General features: G+C 43.1%; 1 protein-coding gene across 6 annotated transcripts in view; it reads left to right on the plus strand.

Annotated features, from left to right (window-relative positions):
- PCNX1 (pecanex 1) overlaps window positions 1–20,058 on the plus strand; it is a 133,648-nt gene that overhangs the window by 102,928 nt on the left and 10,662 nt on the right. For all 6 annotated transcript variants that reach the window (XM_077818744.1, XM_077818745.1, XM_077818747.1 and 3 more), the window contains 9 exons: window positions 142–395; window positions 2,833–3,063; window positions 4,504–4,604; window positions 5,365–5,515; window positions 8,666–8,896; window positions 14,807–15,081; window positions 16,577–16,782; window positions 18,001–18,440; window positions 19,801–19,941. In XM_077818744.1, the coding sequence (XP_077674870.1) occupies window positions 142–395; window positions 2,833–3,063; window positions 4,504–4,604; window positions 5,365–5,515; window positions 8,666–8,896; window positions 14,807–15,081; window positions 16,577–16,782; window positions 18,001–18,440; window positions 19,801–19,941 (2,030 nt within the window). The remainder of the gene's footprint in view (window positions 1–141; window positions 396–2,832; window positions 3,064–4,503; window positions 4,605–5,364; window positions 5,516–8,665; window positions 8,897–14,806; window positions 15,082–16,576; window positions 16,783–18,000; window positions 18,441–19,800; window positions 19,942–20,058) is intronic.

Here is a 20,058-nt window from a genome sequence, read left to right on the forward strand (position 1 = left end):
ATAGTTAAGCTAGAAACAGTAGTTTAATTTACCTGCTATTAACAGAAACATAACTTGTGATGTATTCTCTCAAACTTTTTAAAATATCAATTATCTTCAAATTAGTCATCTAAATTCTTACTTTTCTTAACATCCCCTAAGGCACTTACTGTCAGCAACGAGAAGTAGAGGCCATCACTGAGGGGGTAGAGGAAGATGAAGGGTTTTGTTGCTGTGAACCTGGCCACATCCCACATATGCTTTCATTCAATACTACCTTTGGCCAACGCTGGCTGGCATGGGAAGTGCTTGTGACAAAGTATGTTCTGGAAGGCTACAGCATCACAGACAACAGTGCCGCTTCCATGCTTCAAGTCTTTGATCTTCGGAAAATTCTCACCACTTATTATGTGAAGGTATGGCTCTGCACCTAGCAATCGCGGCTGTGGGGGAATTCAGCTGTCCTTTAACATAATGTTATTTTGGGGAATTGGAAGCATGAGCTGTTAACACTTTTTGTATATATAGTGTCTTTCAAGTGGAGGATTACACAATGCGATATAAGCTATGAATACACGAATCTCTCATTCACCAAAGGAGAACAGCTGGTTTGAGGGTATGTCTACACGTTGAGCTGGGGGTGTGATTTATAGCTAGGGTCCTACCAATTCACAGCCATGAAAAATGTGTCAGAGGGGAGACCAGCGTTTCTTAAACTGGGGGTCCTGACCCAAAAGGGAGTTGCTGGGTTACAGGTTATTTTAGGAGGGTCCCGGTATTACCACAGTTACTTCTGCACTGCCTTCAGAGCTGGGCAGCTGGAGAGTGGCAACTGTTGGCCGGGCACCCAGTTCTGAAGGCAACACCCTGCCAGCAGCAGCGCAGAAGTAAGGGTAGCAATACCATACTATGCCACCCTTACTTCTGCGCGGCTGCCTTCAGAGCTGGGCAGCCAGAGAGTGGCAGCTGCTGACTGAGGGCCCAGCTCTGCAGGCAGCTGCGCAGAAGTAAGGGTGGCAGTACCATACCCTGCCATCCTTACTTCTGTGCTGATGATGATGATGACGGCTCTGCCTTCAGAGCTGGGATCCTGGCCAGCAGCCGCCGCTTTCCAGCTGCCCAGCTCTGAAGGCAGCGCTGCCGCCAGCAGCAGCACAGAAATAAGGGTAGCAGTACTGCAAGTCCCCCTACAATTATAGAATCCTAGAAGATTAGGGTTGGAAGAGACCTCAGGAGGTCATCTAGTCCAACCCCGTGCTCAAAGCAGGACCAACTAAACTTTCAAAATAACGTTTTAACCTCCCCCCACCACCACCACCAACTCCTCTTTGGGTCAGGACCCCTACAATTACAACACTGTAACATTTCAGATTTTAATAGCTGAAATCATGAAATTTATGATTTTAAAAATCCTCTGACCATGAAATTAATCAAAATGGACCGTAAATTTGGTAGGGCCCTATTTATAGTGCAAGGAGCTAGTGTGAGTATGTCTCCTCGAGCTGAGAATCGCGCATCCAGCTCCAAATGTAGACATGCCTTGTGGTAAATGTAACATCTATTTTCACATTTGGACAGCCATGTAACACAATCTAGGACAGAGAATGACTACTGTATCCAACTGAAACATCAGTGGAAGCTTAGGGTACAGAAGGTAATTACCCAAATATGAATTTGGCCAGGACAGAGCCAAAGAAGGAAGAAAGTCCCATCCCCCCACCACTACATAATATCCAAACCCCAAAACTCCTCCTTGCTCCTCGATTGATAGCTTTGAACAATCATTTTCTTTGTTTTAGATTTGGGTCAGTGCACCTTTTGTTGAGGTTATTTGCAGTAAGAGTGCAGGAAAATGTTGTTAAAAATATTTCTCTAATTAGTTATTGCAAATCCAAAACTAAGATGGGCCTTTTTGAACCTGGGGGAATGTATGGAGCCTGCCATGCTCTCATTGCTTGCAAAGGATGCAAGTAAATACTGTTTTGTGTTAATGATAGGAAATTACACTTGTGATCTCTTCAATCCCAAAACTCTCTATTAAGTATGTACAGGCACCATCTTTGAAATGCAGCCACCTCTGGGATGGAGGAGTGGGGGCAGAAGGCCACTGTCATGCACATCACTGCATAACAGTGGTAGAGGGAAAATATTGGCCAAAGACTCCGTGGAAAATGTCATCTTCTGCAGAAAGATGATAGTTGCCAGATCTTCACTGGTCACCCTGAGCCAACAGGCCTCGATCTCTTCAAAAGATCGATATGCAGACTGTCTCAAATACGATATAACCTTTCATACTTCTGAGGGGTAAATAAATCTGGCCTTGAAACACTTGTCAGACTTATGGTTCACATTTAGAAGGCTCTCTTTGCTGCCAGAAGGGCTTGAAGTTTGTTTTTTCTTAACTAAAAACATTAAATTCAGTCCTTTTTAAAAAACATACTAAACAAACAGGCCTGTCACAAATCCCGCACTAATTAAACCTGGTTTCAGAGTAACAGCCGTGTTAGTCTGTATTCGCAAAAAGAAAAGGAGTACTTGTGGCACCTTAGAGACTAACCAATTTATTTGAGCATGAGCTTTCGTGAGCTACAGCTCACTTCATCGGATCATTGATCCGATGAAGTGAACTGTAGCTCACGAAAGCTCATGCTCAAATAAATTGGTTAGTCTCTAAGGTGCCACAAGTACTCCTTTTCTTTTTAATTAAACCTGTGCACTTTCAAACAGTGTGGGGTGCTATTTCCATCCTCGTGTGTAACAGAGAAATACACAATTTAATACAACAAATTAGATTTAAATTATTTCCTGGATATGTAGTATAGGTCATAATATTTTCAACTTGTACCATTTCAGGGCATTATCTATTATGTCACAACCTCCCCCAAGCTGGAGGAATGGTTAGCTAATGAGACAATGCAGGAAGGATTACAGCCATGTGCAGACTGCAACTATGTTGATGTGGACCCTACATTTAATCCAAATATTGATGAGGATTATGACCACCATCTAGCAGGGGTCTCCAGAGAGAGTTTCTGTATGACTTACCTCAACTGGATAGAGTACTGCTGCTCCCGAAGAGAAAAGGTAAGCATGACTGAGTGACCAGAACTATTAAACTTTTCTAGGAAAGTCTCTTACATATGTTCTTTGGTAGCATTGGATTTAACTGTCTATTGAAACTTATATTTCAAATTGATTTGTAGGAAAGTGTTACATTGGGTTTGGGTTGATGAGTTAATGCTTTGAGCTTGATCTCTTGAGACCAAAGTTCAAATTAGTCTTAGATTGCAAGTAGTGTATTATGTAGTTGGAAGTGCACTAGGGAAAGGAAGAGGCGACCAAATCACACAATATAATTTGGCTTGATTGGGCCTCTGTTTAGGCAGAGAAGAATGATCTTAGAATAGCCATGGTTCCCTAATGTTCAAAACAACCCTAACTGCAAAATAATTTCCTCTATAGTACGTAAAATCAACTGCTCAAAGCATTGCTAGGTACCTCATGGTCAAATTTGAAGCTCTTCTCTGGACCACTTCATCCAGATGAGCACTTCATCTCCTAGCCTCTTTGTCATCTCTCCAAACCTCCCGCACCCTTTTAAGGAAGTTTATACAAAAGTGTGTCTAGAGAATTACACTGGCATCTGGCTGCTTATTTAAATTCTCAAATGTGTGGTTTGACCATGGATAGATGTGGTCTTTCAGGGAGTGGGTAAAAGCATCTCCTGATCCTTTCGATTTAGTGATGTACCTGGGTCTTTAGAGTTGGGGAGCTCCACTGGAGGTAAGTGACTAAAAGGAGGCCTCTTCTAGGAAGTATAATATTTGAAACCTTTTTTAGATGTGGAGAATGGCCATCAAAGAAAACTGTCTGCCTGTATTACATGATCATCACTTGGCAATTATTTTGTGGGGGTGGTGGAAAGCAGATATAATAACTTGGATACACGACATTTTACTGCCAAGAGAATTATCTTTATAATGAAGTGTTACATCAGTAATGTTGCTTTACAAAGCATCACACAAATGGCTTTTTGCTCTGGGTGTTTTGATGAGTGGAAGCAGTCTACATACTTCTGAAGTAAACTCACAAATATATATTAACTTTTAAGTGAGAGATGTATGCCTGGTCCATTAATATGCCTGTTACATCTCTGTTCATCAAGACTAGTCTTTTTATGAATCAAACCTAGAATTCCAGAACAGAGTATGCATGCAGGATAGTATGTACATTCATTCAGCTTGCAACTAATTCAAATGGCAAATGTAGTGCTTTTCTGTACAAATCTCATTAGTAAGGCAGCGTTTACAAAACACTGTAAGAACCCCGAATTTGAATTCAGGTGCTTCTGAGTGCCAACCCACTTTTATTTAACATAAGTGCCACTGGAAGTTGATTTCTGGTAGCTTTCTGTATTTGCCTTTTTGTCACTCCTCCTATCAGCATACACTTTGCTATGGTATGAATCTCTCCCTATCTTCTCAACATGACTCTTTATTTTTTTTATGTATTTATTACTACCAGCCGCTGGATGCAGATAAAGACTCCTCCTTGGTGACTCTTTGTTACGGACTGTGTGTTCTGGGGCGGAGAGCTTTGGGGACTGCTTCCCATCATATGTCTAGGTAATACTACGCTCTTCTTTTCAAGGATTTTGGAGGAGGGGATCCTGCGAACATCTAGGTTTGGGGTAATGGCTAACTCTTCATACAAAAGCAGTGTTCTTCATGGACCCCCAAAATGAACAGATACTCTAGGCCACCCTCCTTCATAAATATTGTGGATGATCCAGTGAAGATGTGCCAAGATTCAGCAAATGAAGGATGCGGAAGACTTGTAGCCGAACATCTCACTTCCTTAACTAATGGAAGTTGAGAGTGGTGAAGTGGAGGGCCTTCATGCCTTTCTTGTCCATGATACCTGCAGAAAAATGAGCAGGATTAATCAAGTTTTGAAATTGAACTTCATTCCTTGCTCAAAGCATGAAGCCTATATATAAAAGTTCATGGAGGACTATTAGCCAAGAGGATGAGGGATGCAATGCCATGCTCTGGGTGTCCCTAAGCCTTTGACTGCCAGGTGCTGAGACTGGATGACAGAGAATGGCTCACTCAATAATCGCCCTGTTCCGTTCATTCCCTCTGAAGCATCTGGCATTGGCCGCTGTCAGGAGACCACATACTGGGCCAGATGGACCATTGGTCTGACCCAGTGTGGCCATTCTTATGTTCATATGTGTACAGAGGAATATCACAACTGTACCTGTCTCTACAGTTCAGTGTTACATTATGTAAATCAGTATTTCTACTGATGTAAGGAAGGGATGCTGTATATGGAGGTTTTTAAATATGTTAATGTTTTGGGGTTACTTTCCATCCCAAACAGTAATTTGGAATCTTTCCTGTATGGGCTGCATGCCCTGTTTAAGGGCGACTTCCGTATCTCTTCAGTCCGAGATGAATGGATCTTTGCTGACATGGAATTGCTGAGGAAAGTGGTGGTTCCCGGAATACGCATGTCACTGAAACTACATCAGGTAATAAGGTTAACGGGGGATGTATGTTTTTTGGCTATGTCCATGCTGATTGATTAAATTGTGATATATGGAGCAGTTTTCCACACAGCTTGCCTGGCCAGCATAGCAAGCTTTAAATCCTGTTTAAGATAAGTGTGTTGGGTAGAGCTAGCTAAGTCTATAATATGTTTTTAAAGACAGTGTTTTAAATGTTTATAGGGCTAATCAAACTGAGGTGAAACCATGTTCAGTTAAGACAGTATAATCTCTGCCTCGTCAAACTCATTGGCTTGCCTGACTGGCCCTGTTCTCTTTTTGGGAATTCATTCATTCAATCATTCTTCCTTCCCCTCTCTGTGTTTTGAATAGCTCTAAGGACATGAAATCCTCGCTTGTTAAGTGTCCCATGTCAGGCACAGATATTCTACTGACAATATTACCTATTAGATTGGTATCCACACTGCCCTTCTGCCCTATGTCCATTCTCCTACCCACGGCTGTATCCTTTCTTACTTCGTTTTCTTCTCTCTCAAAGAGAAAATCTGGCGTGGAGATTACCTGGACATCTCCCAACCATCTCCCCCGAATTCCTAGTTTAAAGCTCTCTTGATCAATTGTGCCATCTGCCATCCTAGAAGTCTATTTCCCTCCTTACTCAGGTGAAGTCCATCCTGAGAGAACAGTCCTCTGTCCATGAATGCTTTCCAGTGGCCATATATCCCAAAGCCCTCCTTATAGCACCACTGCCTGAGCATCTGTTGAGCATCATAATCTTGTGTCACTTTTGTTGCCCTTCTCTAGGAACAGGTAGAATCCCACTGAAGATCACCTGAGCCTTGATTTCCTTAAGCGTCTTCCCCAGCCTGGCATAGTCTCCCTTGATATGTTCCAGCAAGAATCTGGCCGTATCATTTGTTCCCACATGAAGGATAATCAATGGATTCTTTCCCACTCCCGTTAGGATCCTCTTCAGCCTCAGGTCCACATCCTGTATCTTAGCACCTGGCAGACAGCACACCCTTCTGTTCTCTGGATCAGCTGTTGTTACAGGCCTGTCTATTCTTCTCAGTAATGAATTCCCAATCACGTAGACCTGCCTTTTCCTGGTGATGGTGTGATTCTCCAGTCTATCCCCTGTTTCATCTGGCTGCAAGTCCTCTTGATTCCTATTGTCCCTTGCAATCCTCTGTAACCCATACCGTATCCTCCTGGAGCTCATATTTGGTGGTGTTATCTCCATTGACTCTCGCCCTCTTCCTAAAGGACTATCTGCTCTTCTCTTCTTCCTTGCGCTCTCACCTTCAGTGGCCACCTGCTGTGCCCCTTCTTCATTTTCCAACTCCGCAGAACTGTTCCTGAGCTCTGTTTCTCCTTCACTGCCCGTCTTTTCCTCTGCCTGGTTCTCTTAGTCACATGAGAATCCTCACCCAGCAGTATCCCCTCAGAGTTCTTCGGTCCTCTTTCCATCTGCAAGTCTGATCTTTTCCCTTCAGCCTCCTCATGTCTTTGCTGCATCATCCGCTCGAACCCCCTTCTAAACTCAACCAGAGTCTCCTCCTGCATCTCCAATCCTCGGATCTTCTCTTCCATCAGCCCTATCAGGCGGCACTTCATGCAGATGAAATTATTTTCAGGTACCCCCTCCAGGATCATATACATGCCACAGCTTCTACATCCAGTCATCTTCATTGTGTCTTCCACTACTTGGGTCACTACCACTGCTACCTCTGTGTCTGTCATAGCCGTCTCACCTAAGTCCTGTTAGTCTGGGAAACACAAACCAAACCAAAACACCACAGCAAAACAAACCCCCAACGAGCACCAAAACACCACACATTCCCTTCACTAGCCTGTCTGTTCCTTTACCTGGCTCTTAATCTTCCCCCCCAAACTCACCTTACAAATTCCCACTCAAACTCCCGTTTACAGTTCTGTTTGCTGGCTCCTGTGCCGCTGCAGCTGTCTTGCATGCTTGCATCACTGCAATGTCCGAAAGTCACCAAAAACTATCATGCAATGGCATAGCAATAATTGAGTTAGCTTGTTCCATTAGATCATGGAATTCTCTTAATTTAGCAGTGTATATAAAATGAGAAACGGAAGGTGTAAATGCAGAAAAGAACTTCAGTAGAGTAATATAAAGTAATATAAATGACAAAGCCCTGGCTGGGATGATTTAGTTGAGGATTGGTCCTGCTCTGGGTAGGGGGTTGGACTAGATGACCTTCAGAGGTCCCTTCCAACTCCATATTCTATGGTTCTGTGGTGAAAGTGGCAGGATTATAATTTACGAATCCTGAAATATTCTCAAGATATTAGATAGGCCACTACAAAGTATGCACCTGAATATGGAGAAATGAGTGAATATACACAAATATGCATAAAAATATAAATGTTTTTAAACACAACCCTTTGAACTAATACATAGTACAGATAACTGGTGACTTTTCATTTGCATTGTGGTAGTGCTCTGAAGTATCTCCACTCAGGATTGGGGCCTCATTGTGCTAGGCACTAAAACAAGCAAACAAAAAAAAGAAAAACCTAAACATGGTCTTCGCCCTTTGGAATTTAAATCTGTACTTTTGTATCAGAAAGAGCCATAACTTAATACTGAATGAGGCCTGTAAATATGTGGCTAGCAATAGTATGATGTTTTGAATGCATGATGAAGTATACAGGATGTTTTGTCTGAAACTCGATTTCTTTTTAGTGTGTGACTGCGGATCGGTGTTGAACACACATTCATGTGTTTGTTTTTCTTACTGTAAATGAGACCAACCGTTGAAAAGAAGCCTCTCACTGAATATTCAGTATTTTACTTCTTTGGCTTTAAACTTCAAGGCTTCTGAGCTCTGGAGTAGTTTACTAGAACCAAAACCTCTCCGTAGGCAATGTGACTAGATACACAATAAAATCAGCATAAAAATTATAATAACTAACTGTTACCAGTACTAGATAAATCCTTCGCACCCCCAAACTTAAAGAAACATTTGATGTGGTGGATATTGAACTCATCTAAACAATGGTGGGAATCTGTTTTTGATTATTGTAATTTTGTTCAATGCATTATTTATAGTTTCTGAGGTCTGAAATCTCTACTTTTTTTTACTCATTTAGCATCTATGACACTAAGCCATTCTCAAGTAATGCTTTTATTCTTGAGTTCAGGATCACTTCACTTCGCCAGATGAATACGATGACCCTACTGTCCTCTATGAAGCCATTGTGTCCCATGAGCAAAACCTGGTTATAGCACATGAAGGGGACCCTGCCTGGAGGAGCGCTGTCCTTTCCAACTCTCCCTCCCTGCTTGCCCTCCGCCATGTGATGGATGATGGCACCAATGAATATAAAATCATCATGCTGAACAAGCGTTATCTCAGTTTCAGAGTGATCAAGGTGTGTGTTCATTGTATATGCACGTTGAATGGACATATGATGTGCTGCTTCATGCTGTTTTAGAATTTAGGTTAATCATTACAGAAAACTACTACTTCAGCCCCACCCGTTAGATAAGCTATTACCAGCAGGACAGTGGGGTGGGAGGAGGTATTGTTTCATATTCTCTGTGTATATATAAAGTCTGCTGCAGTTTCCACGGTATGCATCTGATGAAGTGAGCTGTAGCTCACGAAAGCTCATGCTCAAATACATTGGTTAGTCTCTAAGGTGCCACAAGTACTCCTTTTCTTTTCTCAGTAAGCGGTCTCTGCTTGGGCTGTCCTAGAGTACTTAGTTGGTTATCAAGATAGTGCTTTACATGAACATTAAATATTGACAGAAAAATAAGTGTAATGTCATCTCTAAAAATACCTAGTGACAATATCAGCAAAACACAATTTCAGCAGTCCTTTGTTAGTTTCATTGGACCTAATTGTTTATCTTCTTATTGCCCTTTTGTCCAGTATGTGTATGAGGTCTGGAAAGTGTCTAATACCTTGTAAAGTCAGCATAATATTCCTATTGTACAAACATGGCCCCGTGAAAGCATATCCATATTGTGACTTGTACTATTGGTGGCAATTTTGAATTTATCTACATTTAGATGACAGTGATAAATGTAGCCTTACTCTGACTATAGCTTTACTTCCGCCCCTTCGGTATTTACACAGCTGCCCCCTCTTCTGAACAAAGCTTAAGCTTTCCTTCCAGGTCTCTCCATAACTTTGGATTTCAGATATATTTCCTGCTGCTCCCCTTTGTCCACTCAAGTGTCATTCTTGATATGAAGCAGATAAAAGGTCCATTTATTTTCTATGTATCCCCCTCCCCCACCCCAAAGGTATGTGAGAGAATCCTAAATTAACATATGCCAAACTGCCACTCTCTCTTCAAAAACTAGAATCCAGCTCCTATTAGAGGGCCCACCTGCCATTCCGTATTTGTGCATGTTATTCTGTACTGTTTGCAGCTTGTGCCTATATATTGAGTCCTTTGAAGCAGGGAGCGTGAATGCTTGATGGTTGGTTGTATAGTGCTGTGTACACTTTATATGCTCTATCCACAATAATGTAATTCTTCTTTGAGTGCTTGCTCATGTCCATTCCAATGTAGGTGTGTGCTTGCCATGAGCATCGCCACGAGAAAGATTTTTACCTCAGTGGTATCTGTCGGCTCTGCTGCTCCCTGGAGTCACTTTCTCATAGCTTTGGTATAAAGGACCCTGCTGACCACCCAATTGCTTCTTACAGCCTGCAACAGTTGCTGGAACTTTGGCTCATTCTTGCTGTTGCAAGTACTCCTTAGTGAACTTTTCTCTACTCTGATTGTATATAGTTGATTGTATTTACTAGTTAAGTTTCAGTTATTAAGTTAGTTAGTTAGGAACCCTGTTAGTGGGGTTAACCGGCCCACCCACAGAACCAGGACATGCCTCAGTCTCCAGGTTTCAAGCCTTGTGAATCTTGTCACAAGTCTATGCCTGTGAGTGACCCCCCAGACACTTGGGGCAGCTGGAATGGAGAAGCTCAGCTGTGTAGGGATTTTAAGCCTGCACCAAGAAAAATAGAGACGCTAGACTCCACTCTATCCTCATGGAGGCAGCACTCTGACCTCCATTGAAGCAAGGCCACTTGGACTTGGCACCGAGTACGTTGGCCTCAGTAAGAAGCACCCTGGTTTCACTTTGGGACACCCGGTGCCATTCTCCAGATCCAGCACCAAGGTGAGATGCTCCGACCATGCCTAAGGAACCTCAGCACCATCAGTCATCCCCGGTGCCAAACAAGGATGTGAATGCGAGAGAGCCCAGGCACCGTTCACTGTCACTGATGCCTAGGAAGAAGCAAAGGAAGACCAACAGAGGCTGATCACCTACACTGAGGTCAGTGGGACACAGAGACGCTGCTAAGGTGTGACCCACATCGGGCTGTCCTCGGGCTTGCTGCAGAAGGTCCAACAAACTTTGCAGGACCTGCCATTTGAAGGTACGTCAATCTTTTCAGAGTGGAAAGACTCCAAACTTCAGTTTTTAAGAGTCAAGGGCCACGTCCTTGTGCCTTCATACTGTGGCCCCAGTGAGGAAGCGCTATAGCCACAGCAAACGACTTGCTTCTTCCTCCCGCCTGCTTGGCAGGACTATAGCAACAGGAAGAGCAGGGGCTACAGCAGGAAACCTCCCCCACAGCCTTCATCTGTAGCTGCACTCCCAGACACTTGGTGGGGTCAAAGCAGGCTTTTTGATGGGACGCTCAAGGACAATGTACCAGGAGGAGTTTATGGATCCAAATTCCTCAGATTTTGTGGACTGGTTATCCCACTTCGATAGGGTGCTATGCATGATCGCAGTGGGATACATCCTTCAGTTTTTTTGTTCCCCTCCTTGCCACCTACCCTTCCCATCCCTCTTCAGGGACCCTTCTCACAAACAACTTCTAACCCAAGAGGTGCAATCGCTCTTAAGAGTGGGATCAGAGCTAAGGGATTGAGGGTTCTACTCCTGATATTTCCTAATCCCAAAAGCCAGTGGCAGTCTCAGACCGATTCTGGATCTGTGAAACCTCAACAAATTCGTAAAGAAGCTGAAATTCCACATAGTCTCCTTGTCCTCCATCATTCCCTCCTTGGATTCAGGGGACTGGTACGCTATCCTTGACTTAAAGGACGCATATTTCCACATTGCCATCTTTCAGGGACACAGAAGGTTCCTTAAATTTGTCATGAACTACCAATTTACAGCACTCCCATTCTGTCTCTTGGCAGTCCCTCAGATATTCACGAAGTGCATGTCAGTTGTTGCAGCCTTCTTGTGGAGATAAGGGGTTCAGGTTTATCCATACCTCAACGATTGGCTGATGAAAAGTCGATCCAGACTCCAGGTAAAGACAGATGTGAGACTAATACAGTCGACCTTCCAGAACTTAGGTCTGCTCATAAATGCACAGAAATCCACCTTCTTCCTGGTCCAGAGGATAGAATTCTTCAGGGCAGTTCTGGACTTGGTACAGGCCAGAGCTTCTCTCCCAGAAGCACGCTTCCAAGCAATAAAGAAACCTACAGAAAGCCTCAAGAATCACCCTGTCATCGTGGCAAAAAATTGCTTACAGCTCCTGGTCCACATCACGTCTTGCACCTATGTGGCTCATCACAAGAGACTTCAGCCCATACCTCTCCAAGCATGGCTGGTGTCAGTATACTCGCCAAACCTAAATCATGTAGACTCAGTCACTACAGTTTCCCCATTGGTGATTACTTCCCACGATTGGTGGCTAGACCTGCTAACAGTGTGCGCAGGAATACCTTTCTCAAGACCCCAATTGTCAGTCTCTCATCAGACTTTGGCAATGGGATGGTGACCTCACTTGGACTCCCTCAGGACTCAGGGCCTCTGGTCTCCAGAAGAGTTTTTGTTGCACATCAATGTCAGAGCGCACAGGGCAGTTCGCCTGACCTTCCAGGCATTCCAAACCCATGTAGCAGGCAGGTGCATGTCAGTCTGTACAGGCAACACAACAGCCATGTTCTATATCAACAGACAGGACGGAGCACGCTCTTCTCACCTGTGCCAAGAGGCACTTTGCTTATGGGAATTTTGCATAGCCCACTTAATTCACCTCAAGGAAACCTATTGCCAGGTTCTCAGAACCAACTTACCGATCACCTCAGCAGGGTTTTCTCCAACCACTACACGTGGTCCATCCGCCTAGAGATCCTACAAGTCATCTTCCGGAAGTGGGGAACTCCCCAAATAGATCCATTTGCAACGAGGTGAAACAGGAAGTGTCTCCAATTCTGCCCTTTCCTGGGCCACAGTCCAGGATCTCTGACAGATGTCTTCCTCTTGCCCTGGACGGGACATCTGTTCTATGCATTCTCATCCATTCCTCTCATACACAAGGGCTTGCTGAGGATCAGGTGGGACAGAGCAGGAGTCATCCTGATAGCCCTGGCCTGGCCACGCCAGCACTGGTTCATGACACTCTTGAACCTGCTTTCAACTACCTGAAAGGGGGTTCCAAAGAGGATGGCTCTAGACTGTTCTCAATGGTAGCAGATGACAGAACGAGGAGTAATGGTCTCAAGTTGCAGTGGGGGAGGTTTAGATTGGATATTAGGAAAAACTTTTTCACTAAGAGGGTGGTGAAACACTGGAATGCGTTACCTAGGGAGGTGGTAGAATCTCCTTCCTTAGAGGTTTTTAAGGTCAGGCTTGACAAAGCCCTGGCTGGGATGATTTAACTGGGATTTGGTCCTGCTTCGAGCAGGGGGTTGGACTAGATGACCTTCAGGGGTCCCTTCCAACCCTGATATTCTATGATTCTATTAGTAGAAACGCAAATCTGACTACCGCAGGTTCCAGACCTAATATCCCAGGACCCCTGCGTCCCCCAAACCTCAAGGCTTTTCATCTTATGGCCTGGAAGCTCATGCTCTGGACTGGTTCGAGAAGCTCTTTTAGGGAGTAGAAAACCGTCCGCTAGAACTATGTACCTGGCAAACTGGAAAAGGTTCTTGATCTGGTGAGTGCAGAGAGGTGTCTTGCCCATGCAATCATCAGTGCCATTCATTCTGGACTGCTTGCTACACCTGAAGCAGCAGGTGCTATTGGTTTAATCGATTAGTGTCCACCTGACTGCAATTTTGGCTTTTCATCTGTGGGTGAATGGCTGGTCCATCTTTGCAAACTCGATCTGCAGTAGGTTTCTCAAGGGACTTGACAGGTTGTACCCCTTGGAATCTCAACCTGGTGTTCTCAAGGATCATGGGTTCCCCATTCGAGCCATTGGCAATGCATTCTCTGCTCTATTTGTCATGGAAGGTGGCTTTCTTGGTGGCCATTACTTCGGCCAGAAGGGTATCCGAGATTAGGGCCCTTACTTCAGAACCTCCATACACAGTATGCTTCAAGGACAAGGTCGAGTTATGGCCTCACCCAGCCTTTATCCCAGAGATGGTTTCATAATTCCATAGTAATCAAGACCTATTCTTTCTGGTCTTCTGTCTGAAACTGCATGCCAACAAACCAGTAGCAGAGGCTTCACTAACTAGATGTCAGACGCACGCTGGCCTTCTACACAGAAAGAACTAAATCCATTTTGAAAAATGACTCAATTTTTTGTGGCTGTTACAGACAGGATGAAGGGTCTTTCAGTCTCAGCCCAGAGAATTTCATAGTGGATCATGTCCTGTAGCCGCAAATGCTATGATATGATGAAAGTCCCTGCTCTGTCCCCAAGGGCACAAACATCTTCAGTTGCATTTGTGGCACAGGTCCCTATCTAGGATATCTGTAGAGCAGCAATGTGGTCTTCAGTCCACACTTTCGTGTCTCACTATACCATGATTCAGCAGGCTAAAGACGATGCTAGGTTTGGCAGAGCAGTGCTACAATCTGCTTGTCAGTGAGCTCCAAAACCCACCCCTTACATCTGCTTGGGAGTAACCTACATTAGAATGGATACGAGCAAGCACTCAAAGAAGAAAAAACAGTTACTAACCTTCCATAGCTGCTGTTCTCTGAGATGTGTTGCTTATGTCCATTCTAAAACCTCCCACTCCTGCCTCGCTATCGGAGTTAGCTGGCAAGAAGGAACTGAGGGGTCAGTGGGTTGGCAGCATCCTTTATACCAGCGCTATGAGAGCATAACTCCAGAGGGCACCAGACCTGACCTGATGAATACCACAGAGGGAAAAACTTTCTGGCAGCAGCGCTCGGGGCAAGCATGCACGTATATTGGAATAGACATGAGCAACACATCTCAAAGAACAACAGTTATGGAAGGTTAGTAGCTTTTTTTTTTTCTTTCTTCCTCTCCTTGACTAGTTTTCTGATGTCCTTTTTTTTTCTTGGTTTTTGTTGTTCTTTTGCAGGTAAATAAGGAGTGTGTACGTGGCCTCTGGGCAGGGCAGCAACAGGAACTTGTCTTCCTGCGTAACCGTAACCCAGAAAGAGGGAGCATCCAAAATGCAAAGCAGGCTTTGAGGAATATGATCAATTCTTCCTGTGACCAGCCCATTGGATACCCAATCTACGTCTCACCTTTGACTACTTCCTATTCAGATAGCCATGATCAGCTCAAAGAGTTTCTTGGGGGCGCTATCAGTTTGGGAAATATAAGAAACTTCATAGTGTCCACATGGCACAGGTGAGCTGTGGAAATGAGTTCTTAAGAGCACTCAGCTATTCAGTAACATCACTGTCAATGCTAAGATGTTAGTACATCTTAGCAGAGCATAATTTATGGAATTCACAGAAGTGTGGCTGCCTCTCAGTATTTTTCCCTTCAGTCACAATTGCAACACATGGCCCTACTATGGCAAGAGTGTTGTTCAGCAGGCCACGTGGACAACATCCCAAGCATTTTGCCAATTAGAATATCGTGTCCAGTTTTAACAACTCATAAAAATAATTCTAGGTGGAAACATTGTCTTGAGATGGGATCTTAGCTGTGTCAGTGACCTGCTGTGGGGTTTGTGTGTCACTTTTGAGTGCCTCAGTTTATTCTGTCCATAAGAGGAGTATAATAATCTACCTCACGAAGGTGTGGGGAAGATTCATGCAGGTCTTAAATATACTTAAATATGTGAGTAGTCCCACTGAAGTAACTGGGACTCTCTCATGAGTAAAATTATGCAAGGCATTAATACTTCCAAGATTGATGATTTTGTACAGCACTTTGAATATGTAAGCAACATACCATTCTAAATGTTAATACTACACGAGTATTTGACTAAATGTAGGTATAACCATGCTGTACACCTATAGTATATAAGTAGAAATTGGCTGTTTCCTCAAAATTGTGTGGTGTATTTACTGCAAGCTGTGACATATCTCTTCTCCACCCCAAACCACTTCTCCAGCATATTGCTAGAAAAACCTGTCACAGTACCATAACAAAGCATTAGACCTAAGCTAATTATACTTCAAAATCCTAGATCAAGAAGCAAAGAGACTGGGAAAGGATTTGTGTATCTGAGAACAGAAGAACAAGAGTAGTACTAGGGACTGGAGGATGAGTAAATGTGCTTTCTTTAGTGAGGCTAAATGAAGTGTAGCCCTCCAAACAACATTGTAAAAATAAAAGCTTACAAGCTCCAGCTAACAAATGGATTAACCCACCTAAATGTTCAAATGCTGGCTTGGGCAGTATAAAAATCTCAAATAACCCTAGCACATCATAGTCACTAAAGTATGTCATAACTGAAATCCATTGCTAAAGCGATAAGAAAAGAAACAGATGAAAAGAGCTAACAGTTCTTTCCTGCTCATTTTAAACATAAAGAGAGAAAAAGTATGAGGAAGAGCCTGAAATTAGAGATAAATGACAGCCATTATAGACAGAACAGCATAAACTCTGATGCTAATATGACCACAAAATAGAAGAGCAATAAATTCTAGTATTTGTTATTAAAAGTATTACCAATGAATTCTCCAAGTCACATTTGTAAACAGTTGGTACTACATAAATAAAAGTAAGTATCACTTATATGTTTGTCAGGAAAATATTTTTAGTGCTGTCTCAGACAACAGCCTACAAGTTGGGGAAAGCATAGTACAGAAGAAAAAGCAATATAGTTGAAACTGATGTCTGGTCACTTTTTTCTGTTCACTAATACAATTGATTCTCATTCTGTTCTCAGATTAAGGAAAGGTTGTGGTGCTGGCTGCAACAGTGGTGGAAACATTGAAGATTCAGATGCTGGAGGTGGGGCTTCCTGCACAAGTAACAATGCAGCTGCCAATGAGTCGCAAAGCAGCATGTCACAAGGAGGAGGGAATTTAATTACAGGGCAGGGCCCTGGCGTGGGACTCCACCCTCCTGTCACTTCTCACCCCTCAACACTAGGTAAAACTAACCTAAAGTGTATGTTATATAAAATATTGGAACTGTACATAAATACCAGCTAGCCTTTCACCACTGTAGATCAGGGCTGGGCTACAAGCACAAAATTAATTTTGATTCTGTAATCTTAATTCCCAATGGAAATGGATTCGTATCGCAAAATCTCAGTGCAGTTTAGCACAGTGGCAGGTTTCTGGACTGCTACTGGAATGGTTTGAGGATTGCAGATCAGGATTGATATGCTGACCAGAGTTGAGTGGGATAGCCTTTCTTAGCACCTCTCTACAGGTTGGCTAACCTGCACCAGTTCTTCTGTTCCCTTGTGTTCACAAATACCAAACTCATAACAAGTGTTTTATAAATGTGACTATCTGTCTTTTATGCTACTACAACCTTACTGCTACTGTGGAGTAAATTGTCTGTTGCTGCAGGGTTTCAGTTAAACAGTACCTAAGGAGCGCCATTAGTGATCTAGTGAGGAACTGGAGGTAATTGAGCATATGTGTTTCCTGAGGTATAGTTGCTTTCATTTGCCTTTCAAGAAAAACAGAACTATTTTACAGATTAGTACATTGCCAGCTTCTGAATCTTATCATACCGTATAGCATTATAAGGTCCATAATTGTGATGGGGTATCTACAACTGTCTGGCACCAGAGAGGAGCATTAATTAATATGCATTAAATAACACTAAGAGCTAAAATTCTCATGGTTTTTCTTTGCCAACTTCAAATCTAATTAAACATTTCAGAACTAGTTAAAATAGCAGCAATAGTAACTAAACTTTTTGATGCACACTTAGGAGTCCAGTCAAGCCACATGTTTGACTAAGAATATTTGGTGGTTCTGAAACACTGCAAATGTTACTGGCAGAATTAGACAACATAGAATGAGAAACTAAACTCTTCAGCATTAACGAAATACTTCATTAATGCAATAAGAGCTGGGTTCATACTTATCAAGGACACTTACACTGTTGCATCTATGCTCCTAGCAATGTAATATCAGCTTCTTAAACCAGTTAAGATTAATTGAACATATTTAAATATTTCATTGTTGAAAGGACATCTTGTCTCTGAAGTATTCCAGGCATTTCTGATATGCTCATCAATTTTGTATCAAGGTGCCAAAACACTTTTGTAAGTGTGTAAAGTCTAAAATATGTGGGAGGCATGAATTAAAACTATCAACTCTCCTGATTCCGTTTTTGTTTTTTTGTTAGGCACCAGTCACAGCTCCCATTCTGTGCAGTCAAGCCTTGTCAGACATTCCCCTGCTCGTGCCTCGGTAGCCAGCCATTCATCTTATTGCTACAGCAGTCGTCATTCATCACTTCGTACGTCCACTACAGGCTTTGTGCCTTGCCGACGCTCTTCCACCAGTCAGATATCCCTTCGTAACCTCCCATCCTCCATCCAGTCTCGCCTGTCCATGGTGAACCAAATGGAACCCACTAGCCAGACTGGCGTTGTCATCATGCAGCATGGCCTACCCTCTTCCAGCAGCTCCAGCCAAAGCATCCCAGCCTGTAAACAACATGCCCTTGTGGGCTTCCTAGGAACAGAAGGAGGGAATAACGTAACTGATGCACAGTCAGGTGGTAATGCAAGCCCTGCAAACCATATGCAAGCCAAAAGGGATGAAGTTATTTACAGAATCCAGGTGAATCAGCCAGAAGAACGTGTTTAATCTACATATTTTTAGCCCTTATTTTTTCCTCTCATTTTTATTATTTTACACCTTGTAGCAACTAAAGAACACTACCCCTGTCTTCTATCCACACACACGTCCTTGAGTTTCTCAGTGCAGAACAGAAGTGCAGTTATGACTAGAAAGGTTCATCTTTATTTTGCTGAACAAGTGGCCTACTGGAATACTGAGCAATATCTACGCACATTACAGACATGTTTTATTTTAGCACAGAGCTGTGAGAGGGCTAGATTCTGTTCTGCTTCATACATTAACAACAAAATTATAAGCTTAGTTTTGCTTGCGGTATCTTTCTTTACTGGTTGTAACATGAAAGCCAGAACAGCTTCCTCAGCAGTGCTGGCAGTTTGTATTTTTTGATTTGCAAACTAAGAAAATTTTCTATAGTAGTCACTGTAAAAATATTGTCAGTTTCCTTTTCATTGTATGTGGCAATAACAAAGAATTGAACAAAGCCTTTGCGCATGTGCCAGTTCACCATTGATTTAAGTTGTCTGGGGAAACCTTGGTGGTTTTGTTGAAATCTGGAAGCTAAACACAAGCTCTAGCTTATGTGGCTTTCAATAAACCCTAGTATATGTTTACAATAGAGTGTTGCTGGAATAAATGAAGAAGTCGTCCCCAGTACCACAAAGGTCGTATCCAGCTTGCTTCACATGGTGACACAACTTAATGCCATACTGAAGCCTGTCTTGGTCGTAGTCATTCAGTAACCACGGACAATTGTGAATAAATTTGGCAGGCCTCAGTTTTGTAGCTTTTGTATGCTGGCAGGGGTGAGCTAAGTAAAATACAGCTGAGATCTGCTAACATTCAGTGCCCTTCTTTTAAAACTGTTTTTTCCCAATAATATTTCTTCCGTGTCCCTTCTGTAAACTCTTAGTGTGATGGTGGGTATCTAAGCAGCTCCCTGCTTGTTCACCACTTGAGGGAGGTTTTCCACAATGCTTTCCTGCTGACCTCTTCCAGGTGCAGGAAGCCTGTTAATTTCAAAACACGGGCTGGTCTCTGCTGAGCATCCTAAATGGAACTTAGTTCTTTTGCCTGGTGATAAATCCTCTGAGCCTTCCCAAATCTGAAGGCCTGTGCCACTCAAGTTTTTTAAAGTGCAGCTCTTAGCTAACTTAGGGCTTGAATCTGCACTACTGAAATCCACTGAAGCTTTGCCATTGACTCTAGTGGGTGCAAGATCAGTCCTTTAAAGAGCAACATTTTTATGAGTAGCATCTAAGGGAACAGTTACAGTTTCACTATTAACCATTAATTGGTGGGCCTATAATAGTCTAAAATCAATTTCTACTTTTCATTTTAGATAATGGATCCCAGCCAAGTACTGGAAGGGATCAACATGTCTAAAAGGAAGGAGCTGCAGTGGCCAGATGAGGTGATACGGCTAAAAGCTGGAAGAAATAGCTGGAAAGACTGGAGTCCTCAGGAAGGCATGGAAGGCCATGTAAGTTTCACTTGGAAGCTGATTTTGTGAAAGGGGGGTGGGGAGTCAACTTTGTTAAAGGTCAGTCTGAAACACTGTGCAGCCACCATTCAAAAGGCATATTTGATCATATGCTGG

Source organism: Eretmochelys imbricata, chromosome 6 (assembly GCF_965152235.1).
Source record: "Eretmochelys imbricata isolate rEreImb1 chromosome 6, rEreImb1.hap1, whole genome shotgun sequence".
In the NCBI taxonomy this organism is placed as follows: domain Eukaryota; kingdom Metazoa; phylum Chordata; order Testudines; family Cheloniidae; genus Eretmochelys; species Eretmochelys imbricata.